At 51.0% G+C, this 9,858-nt stretch overlaps 1 protein-coding gene across 2 annotated transcripts; it reads right to left on the bottom strand.

Annotated features, from left to right (window-relative positions):
- Window positions 1-1,497: 1,497 nt before the first annotated feature.
- On the bottom strand, window positions 1,498-9,050 carry TENT5A (terminal nucleotidyltransferase 5A). 2 transcript variants are annotated; one of them, XM_080388708.1, is made up of 3 exons: window positions 8,883-9,050; window positions 7,399-7,912; window positions 1,498-6,387 (listed from the first exon to the last, which is right to left on the bottom strand). In XM_080388708.1, exons 2-3 carry the CDS (start codon window positions 7,831-7,833, stop codon window positions 5,608-5,610), a joined length of 1,215 nt encoding a protein of 404 aa, XP_080244834.1. In that variant the 5' UTR covers window positions 7,834-7,912; window positions 8,883-9,050; the 3' UTR covers window positions 1,498-5,607. The 2 variants fall into 2 exon arrangements, with proteins under 2 accessions (XP_080244834.1, XP_080244833.1); XM_080388707.1 differs by lacking the exon at window positions 8,883-9,050 and adding an exon at window positions 8,175-8,440.
- Between the last annotated feature and the right edge of the window lie 808 nt (window positions 9,051-9,858).

Raw genomic sequence — 9,858 nt, 5'->3', positions numbered from 1 at the left:
TCCCCATCATATTCCTCCTCAGTTTGGGATGGAGGAATCACAACGCTCCAGATACTCAACTGGCATTCATCTCTCAATAAATTCCCCCCAAAATTTAAGCAGAGAAACTGGAATTAACTAACTCCTAACTGTAAGAGCATCCACCTGGGCTTGGATTTTTAGATGCAAGTAGAGGCATTTGGATTTAGATGGTTTCCAATCCCTCAGTTTCCATCTGTGTCTTTGGGCATTGCAGCCACCTTTGTCAGACTGCCTGAAATATTTTATATCTGAGCGAGTTAACAGGAGGAAACGTTAGGCCACCTCTCCCTCCCTTTCCTGGCAGTAACGCAGGAGGAAAGGCAATGCTGATGCCGCGTGGGCAGGGATGCCGAGTGCATCCCCCTTTCCCGGCCACGCTGGCCAACAGTCCCATCCCGTGCCCAGCAGGTTTCAAAAGAGGCACTGTGCAGAAGGCGCCCGGCGTTCAGTAAGGGGGTTGCTCCTGTGCCTGGAAAAATGAGCAGTCCCAGCAGCTTGCTTGTTTGTTTGTTTTTACAGGGGAATACAGGTTCACTCATCATTACAATAAGCACATTCACGCTTGCGCTTAGCTGGTGTGAGCCTTCCAAGCCCATGTGCATGAATGAGCCTAGTAAGAGCTACACTGCGGAGTCTTAGTCAGTATTTTTCAAATTTGGGTCAGTCTGAGGCACCCTGGTTGAAAAATTATTGCCACGAGCATTGTAAATTAATATTTTACATACCCTTGAAGAGCCTTTTGAGGAAATCAGCTTTCATTACCGAGGCATCTCCCTTGTAAATACAGAAAATAGAAAATACCTCTGCTGACAAGGACAGCATTGTAGGGCAGGGAAGGAGAGTAAATGTTGAATCTGTGGGAGGAACTGAACCGATTCAGAAGCTGGATCAGATGGGCATGTGCATCCCCACCCTCCAGCAGCTCCTCGAGCTGCACTATACGCAGCATCCATCCACTACAGACGGCTCTGCCTTTACACCCAAGGAGCAGCACCCCATTGCTCCCCAGACCTACTGAAATTATCAGGTGGCAGCATCGGCCCCTACCAAATACATCTCAAGGGCGTCAGGACCCTCATGTTGCTGCCAGCATGGTGGTTCGTGACGCACAAGTCACGGGCATCACGAAAAGATCCGGTCCCAGATCTAAACTCGGAAGGCAGCAAGAGCACGGGGCCGGTGCAGCGCTGTTTCAGTTTGGGGATTTGGGACCATGTGCACAGCCCGACCAGCGCTGGAGTCAGTATTCTTGGCAGTGGCTGGGGAGGTTCCTCTGCAGCTGAGCGCAGCCAGTCCAACTTGGCTGGCACGAGGCAGGGCTTTTCAAAGCATCTTGTGCTCCAATCGGAAAGCAGCTGAACGCTGCTCTTTGCAGAAAAGTGCTACCCTTGTCCCTTTTTAATGAAAGAAAACTTGGTATTCAGTAGGACCAGGCCAGAGCTATTTCAGACACGGAAGACAGCAGACACAAATCAATAGAAAAAAATAACTTCTTTTTATTTACAAAAAAAATCCAAATATTGGATGCTGTAAACAAAATTCACAATCTGTTCCCTCTAGAGTCTGTTTTCCATCAGCTCTTTTTCTCTCTGTGACAAAGCCTATAGTCAAAATGTTCCAAAAGAGCAACCCAAGGAGCAGTTTGCTGCAACAGGATGCCTTGCAGAAGGCAACAGTTGTAAGGAAATCTGAGGGAAAGCAAATCTGCACAGACTCCTACAGACTGCAGGAGCCTGCAGTGCTTTAGCCAAGCTGTCTTGAAATTTGCAGGCTTTTTATTTTTTTTTTACTATTTATTTTGTTAGCAAACCATTATTACAACAGCAAAACAGTACACTGATTTTCTTTCTTGCAAGGGAAACTGCATAAAGAAAACCATACAAAAGAATATATTCAAATAGGAGCTGAATATGCAATTACACTTTTTCCTTTTCTGTGCAGTTTTCTTAACACAATTCATTTTCTCAATTAAAAAAAGCTTTTTTTCTTTGAACTGGTAGGAGCTTTGGGCATGATGCAAACCAAGCATTTAGTAAGAGGTGTTTAGAAGATTTGTGTGAAGGCCTTTGTGCAAGATAAAAAAATATTTTAAGTGCAATAAGAGAAACTAGAAAATACCATCGATTTGGTTTTCTAATTGCCCTTCTATTTTTAGAAATGTTCTTGCATTTGGGAGTACAGCTACATCTAAGGAAAAAAAAATAATCCCATTTCAAAGCTCTGGGTTGTTTCACCATCGCTACATTTAACCTGGTTTAGCACCCTGTTGGTTAGCAGTAAATTCAGCTGCGGCACAAGCAGTTTTACTGTAATCAGGTCAATGTTTTTAATCAGTTCAGCTCTTTAAAAGGGGCACTGTCTCTTGTAGCACAAGTTCTAACCTTACATCTGATTGGATGGGAAAAATGAAGTCTACAAAGCAAGAACACGGTCGTTAACTTTAAAAGTACCAGTGTGCTGAAGAGGAGCGGAAAAATCAGTCCAAAAAAAGTTAAGACTTTACAGTGGGGAAGGTGTGCAAACCGCAGAAATAAACCATCTTTGAAAAGGGCTTCTTATTTTACTCTTGGCCTGAACTCATGCCTTCTTCCCACCTCTAACACCAGGCACCTCTTAAGCTACCAGTCACGAATAAAACAAAGCTCCACCAGTTCCACCACTTGATCATTAACATATGCAAAACAGATCCAGAATAAAAACATATTATATATGTATCAAAATGCAAATGCTGAAAGGTGCAGTTTAGCTCAGAGCCCCGCTGCATGCACTATAAGGTAACTAGCTGCTGTCAATCATTAAAAACAAACAAACAAACAAACAAAAAACCACAATAAAATTCGAGCTGAGAGGAAGCAAATCAAAACTTTCTTTCAAGCAATGGAAAAAAAAAAAAGGGTCCTTCAAAGGGAAAATACATCGCGTCATGTACTATCAGTGTTTTGTGGTTGTGGCACAGCTATAGATTCTCAACCCCTTTTAAAGAGCAGATGACTCATTTATTTGCTGCAAATAGTTGTGGCAGAGAAGACATACCACATTACCAGCTGATCCTATTTCCCCAGCCCTCCCCGTAGCTTCCGCTAGCGAACCCTCCCAGCAGCCGGAGGCAGGGGAACGGCGGGCCAGGCGCTGCCGGCCGGACCCTCGGGGGCTGCCCGGGGACCCCGCGGGGACCGGGGGACCAGGCGGCCGGCGGGAGGCTGCGGCCAAGCGCCGGAGGAAGGGGAGGTGGGGACGAGGTCTGCGAGTCAGTGCCAGGAATGGCAACGAACCAGCTTTTACGCTTCCTGAAGGACTCGCAGGGAAGGTGCTTCAGTAAACAAATCGGGTTCCTATTAAACAGCCTCCAGAGCGAAAAGTACAAAGCGCGACAAAAATAGATGTACCTTGCTCCCTCCGTAGGGCAAACACGCTGCCAGGACACCAGCGCTCCCCTGCCTCCTCCAGCGCCAGACCCTGCTGCAACCAGCCAGGCCACAGTGAGTTTTCGTTCAAAAGCCTGATTTCCCTTTTCTTTTTTTTCTTTTCTTTTCTCCCACCCACCCCCCCCCCCTCAGTCAGAAAAAGCAAAATATTACAGTCAAGTGTCACTTAGTCATTAGGTTTTCAAAGTCCAACACAGAATTTAACACCTTCAGAGATGGCACTGAAGTGAAAACAACAGCGGAGGCAGATTTTTTTTCCCCCTGCTGGTCTTTTGGGAGAGGAAATGAAAGTGAATAGTTACCGTTCCAATGTAAAGTGATTCCATTTAAATAAAGTACAGTACTGAAATTGTAAATGCAGTGTGACAACCAGATCAAAGATGTTTAATATTTGCATAAAAATATATATATAATATATATATATATATAAAATATAATTTTAAGCAATCGTGCAACACTCTTAAAAAGGGTTCATTTCACATTTGCTAAATTCTAGTGGTCCTGGAATGCGTAATGCATTCTATTAAAAATACTCCTTTAAATATTAACAATTAGTGTTCAAATCACCAACTAATACAATATTCTTTAGCTGTCAGGGGGCTTAAATAAACCTATCTTTGATCCACGTTCCACTGAATTACACATCATGGAGGTATGCAGTCACAACATTAGTGGGTTAAATGTCAAAATGGCATTACAGTACAAAATAGTTAAAAAAAAAAAAATCAGCTAGTCATATGTTTCTCCATCTGTGGAATTATTATGGCTCACAAGCAACCCACTGAATTACTGTAATCCTTGTTCTTGCAACCAAAGACATTATCTGAATCCCACCTTAATCCTGACTGGTTCATTTACTCCAAATTTCTCAGGTGTGGGTTAAAAATTCACTGCAAGGTGCCCACTGTCCTATAACATCCTGTTGCAAACTGGAAAACACATAGTACTTTATTTAAACATTCCTTAATTGCTACGTTTTCCTAGACCACATTAATATATATTGTGTGTGTATATATATAGATATACACCTATAACATGTACATATATACACACACAAACATATATACACACATACACACACGTACCTAGGACAATAGCACACCAACATAACATTAACTCTATACAGGTATTTGCCAAGAAAAAAAATAGGGCATTTCCTCCACCACTTATTCACAAGCTTATGGGGTTTTTTTTGTTTTTAATCTTTGTGTCCCTGATAAAACAAAATGCATGGTTAAACCACAAAACTATATTTTTTTTCTCACTTCAAATTTTATGAAGGCATCAGGCACTTTTGATTACTGTTGATGTGTACAAATATAGCAACATCTTTCTTTTTGTTTATATATATATATATATATACTCTACTGTATCTTCTTTGCTCGGATAACTTATTTGTGAAATCTTTGGTCCTTGAGTATATTCTGTTTGCCACAGCTGGTTTTCCTGCATTCTCACATTTTTAAAATGTGAGGCATGCACACAGCTGGAAATAATGGACTTTGTCATCGTACGTGTTTCTGTTTTTATAACTGTACCAATCCACTACTGTTCATTTGGAGCAAGCTGTTTCTGGTAAAGCATTCTAGTCAAGCAAGCTATACATTCTACACAGTCAATCCATAGACAGCACTTGCTGCAAGCCCCAAATGCAGTAATTCCAATATACATTTTTATTCAGCTTATCTCTGCTTTATGCCTCTAACTTTTAATTCCTGAATATATATAGAATTGTTTTTTGTATTTTTTTTCTTTTTGTGTTTTTTTTGTTTGTTTTGTTTCTTTCATATTCTCCCTTTTGCAGATCCCATTCTAGAGTAAGAATAAAAATAAAATAAGGCTTTCCCACCTTCTCTATGCCAAAGCTATGGGAGCAGATATTGCCAACCCATATTGTCATCAAGCATTCCTCCCTCGCTTATTTCAGGGGAAGCTGGTTGCTTTTAATGACAGGCCTCTTGTGCTCTGGGGTAGGATCCAATTATTTTGGGGTTCTTTCTCGATCATGCTCCCATTGTTTATTAGAATACCCACAAGCTTTTCCCAAGCTTGAAAACCAGAGCAGATCATCATTGCACAAAACACCCCATTTCAAAGGGACGCGTCGCCCCTTCCTACATCTTAGAAAACGTTCTCCCCACCGGTCTACTAATTTCGGTCCTTAATTACAGGGCAGCCAAGTAGAGTATGTGTGCTGCTGGCAAGGGAACACCGTCTGAACCTGTGCAATATAGTAATTGCTGAAGTTGGCATCTGCTACATATGGGGCTGGCTGGTAATAGCAGGTGACATTGGCCACATTGGGAATGATATTTTGCTCGGCTAGGACCCGGATGGCCAGCATGGTGATCAGATTCAGAGTCTGTCTCCTCTCATGCCCCATCAGGCACACTGTGCTCTCATTCACCACACCGTGAAGGGTCATGAGATAGTCATACTTGCGGTCCTCTAATCCCACAAAGTGGTTCTGCAAGTAGGACTCCAGCTTTCTCTGCTGTTCTCCAATGTCTGAGAAGTCAATGAAAAACCTCGAACACATGTATCTCTGCAGGGACTTAATCTCGGATTCGGAGGCAGCCCTAAAGCCCCTTACCAAAAGGTTGCAGTACTTCAGAAGACCACCTCCTCTGATTTCTTCTGGGTTTCTGGTGGCAATTATCTTGTTGCAGAGGTGATCAAAGGCTTCCTGGAAATCCCCATAGACGCTCTCACCAATGATAGTCGGGTGAAAAGTTTCAGTCATCGGATTCTCTGAGCACTCATAAAAAAGCAGCAGGGAGTCCAGTTTGATTTGAAAGGAATCGACACTGAATTCAAACTGCCGCCTCAGAGAGTCCACAAATTTCAGCTCCACATTTTTGCCACTGTTGTTGGACAGGGAGATGAGACTCCATCGGTCTGAATCATTGCATACTTTTACCATTTTCTGCACGTAAGCCTCCTATAATTGGAAAGACAAAACGAACAAATGAAGACACAAATGCAAGAACTTTTCCTTTCGCTGCGTTTGTTCCACACGTACCCCCACCTCCACCGCATCCTTGTGTTTCATAGAAGCCTGCAGATAGGAACCGGAGCAGAAATACTTCATGTGAGAGTCTAGAGAGCTGTCACTGCAAGGGGACGGATAGGGGAGGGTGTTCTGCTGGGACCGTGTCGTCCGGGGGAAGCGTATGGCAACACTGCTGCTTTCAGTCACTTCTAAATACATCTACACGTGAAGCCCACGGCAGAGATGCCAAATATGCGTGCACTCACCCAAAAGGTCACCGACCCAATCGGATAAGAAATATTTTTTTACCGGTTTCCCCTTCTCTCTCCCCTCCCCACAAAAAAACGCAGCGAGTGCTCACTGCCCGCAGTCCTGCTCTCTCCGTGCAGGTTCCGCACATCCGCCCCACGCCGCAAAAAATCCCTCTGAAAAACACAGACGGCGTTTGGCTTCCAGCCCGGCAGCTCGAGCGAACGGCCCCCGGGCGGCGGCAGGACCCCGCTCCGCCGGGGCACGCAGCGCACAGGGCAGCGCGCCCCGCAGCCGCCTCCCCGCAGCCCCCAGAGCTGCCCCCCGCCCCCCCGGGAGCCGCGAGCCGGGCGCGGCGGAGGCGCCGCCGCAAGGGCCGGGCTGGCGGACGTGCCGCGCCGGGCACACACGGCCCCGCCGGTACGGCGGCGCTCCCGGGAATCCAGCGAGAGCCCGGAGGAAAGGCTGAGCACCGAGGAGCCCCGGGCAGGATGCTCTGCTGCAAACTCCTCCCGGGTCTGAAGTGTGGGGCGAAAAAAATCACTCACGGTCCCTGTGGGTCTCGGGGCGGGTGTGGGGAGGGGGGTGGCGGTAGGGGGGTGCTGCGTCCCTCCGTGCAGCCCCCCACCCCGGAGGGGAAGGGGCCCCGTTCCCCGCAGGCTGGCGCTTACACCTGCTCCCTCCGGGCGCCTGGGCACAGGGCAGGTTTACCTTGAGGGTGAGCGGCGTGATCTTCTCCTTGTTCACCCCCTCGGGCAAGAAATCCAAGAGGCAGTCCAAGACCACGTCCTTCACAGTCTGAAACTCGGCTTCCCCTTTGAGGTCGGCGCAGAAGATGAGGTCCAAGTCCTTGTAGCCCAGGCCGCTGTCCTGGTGGAGGACGTGGCTGGCGGCCGAGCCGTTTAGCCGCACGTCCCGCAGGCCGATGCCCTTCTCCTCCAGCCGGCTCCGCACCACCTTGACGATCTGGCGGGGCTGCATGGCCAGCGTGGGGAAGTTGCCGCGGCCGTGGATGGGGATGGTCTCGCTGAGGATGCGGTCCAGCCGCTGCACTTGCTCCCAGCTCAGCACGTTGCAGTGCGCGCTCTCGCAGCCGCCCGCGTAACTCCCGCCGGGGCTGCCGCCGGCCTTCTCATCGTCTGCCATGGTGCGCGGCCGCCGCCTCCCCGGGCTGGATGGCACCGCCGCGGCTCCTCACTGCCCCCCCGGGGCCCCTCTCCCTCGCCTAGCAAAAGAGGAGGAAAACCGAGCGGTCAGCAGCGGCGCGCACCCGGCGCCCCAGCTCCGCTCCCCCTGCGGCCGCACCGCACCGCGCCGCCGGACGGCGCCCACCGCCCCTTCCCGCGGGAAAGGAAGGCGGGGGGGGGGGGGGGGGGGGGGGGCGACGGACACGACACCTATTGATTAAATTCAAAAAATAAAAAGGGGAGGGAGAAAAAGCTCCCCTGGAGCCAGGCGGTGCCGCAGGGCTGGGGAAGGCGCCCGACCTGCAGAGCCGCCGCCTGCGCCGCTCCCCGCGTCCCCGCCGGGGCAGAGGCCGCCCCCGCTCGCTGCCGCCACGGGCTGCCGCCGTCTCCGAAGCTTTCGTAGTTCTGCCCGGGAAAGGTCCCCAGTAGTTTTTATACGGGGTTTCTCCGCTCTTCCGGGGCTCCGAGTCACGGCGCCCGCGTCCCGCCCCCTCCATCTGCATGGCCGGCCTCGGCGGTGCCCCCGGCACGCCCACGCCCTGCGCACCCACGGGCCGCCCCGCCGGTTCCCGCCGCCGCCCGCCCCTCCGCGCCGGCGGAGCGTACAGCGCGGCACAGCCGGCACGGCACGGCACAGCCGGCGCGGAGCGGCACGGCACGGCACGGAGCGGCACGGAGCACAGCGCACGGCCAGGCACAGCGCGGCCGTCCCGCCCCGCCCCGCGCGCGGCTCCGCTGGAAAACCCGCGCAGCGCAGCGCAGCGCAGCCTCCCTCCCGCACGGATCTGGCCGCTGGCCGAGCGGGGAGGCAACAAGTGTAACAACCCGCCCGGCACCCGCGCGGGGCGCGGCCCCCCCCCTCCTGCCCTGCCAAGATGCGCGCCCGCTGGCACCCGGCTCCGCGCTGCCATTCATTCCTCCTATTTTTTTTTCCCCTGCCTTTTTTACGCCCCCCTCCTCCCCCCCGCTGACATTCCCGGTCACCCCAGGCACAGCCAACCTTCATACCAGAGCGCAGGAATGTGGCGAGGGCGCTGCGCCGAGCAGATGCCGGGGATCCCGGACCGTGCGCTTTGACCTGCTCAGCTCCAGACCGGGATTTTCAGAGCTGCCTGCGGCAGCGCACCGGCAGCGCGCCCTGCCCGCCCGGCTTCCCGCCGGGACCAGGGGAAGGGGGGGAGAATCCCGAGGATAGGAACGCGGCAGTGCCTTCCGGGGAGCATCCTGCCTACAAAGTACAACTTCGGTAACTGCGGGGCGGGAAAAGTAACGTGTACGATGTATACGCACTACATAAACATATACATATATATATAAATTAGATTCTATTTGATATTTTACTTAATAGCAATGGATGATTGTTTTTCACCTGTTAAAAAAGTGCCAGATAAATGTAGAAATAGTATTGAAAACAGACTATGCGCAGCCCCCCCGCGCATGCAGCAGCCCCCGCGGCCTCCAGAACGGGCGGGCGCAGCGGCAAAGGCCCCCGGTGCGCGCAGCCAGGCGATGCGGAGAGAACCGGGACACACACACACGCAGACACAGAGACACACACGCACACAGAGACACACACACAGAGACACACACAGACACAGAGACACACACACAGAGACACACAGATATACAGACACAGACACACAGACAGACACACAGACACAGACACACACACAGACACACACACACACACACGACATTGTGTCACCGCTCGCAGCTTTGTGACGCGCGGCGGGAGGAGCCAATGGCGGCGCGCGGCGGTGTGACGTGCCACCTCCCCAAGGGGCGCTTTGCCAAAAGGGGGTGCGGGCCGGGGGTCGGTGTGCGAAGGCCGCCCGACGGGGCTCACCCCCCTTTTCATCACACACCCCTCCCCATGACCTCCCGCTAGGGGGCCGCACTGCCCGGCCCGGCACGGGGAAACCCCTGGCCCAGGCGAGCTGGCACGGTTCACCCGCCCCCCCAGAAAAAAAACCCAAACCCGGGG

Source organism: Falco punctatus (genome assembly GCF_963210335.1).
Source record: "Falco punctatus genome assembly, chromosome: 5".
NCBI lineage: Eukaryota > Metazoa > Chordata > Aves > Falconiformes > Falconidae > Falco > Falco punctatus.
The sequence above is the reverse complement of the archived record's forward strand: the minus strand, read 5'-3'. Positions and strand labels throughout refer to the sequence as shown.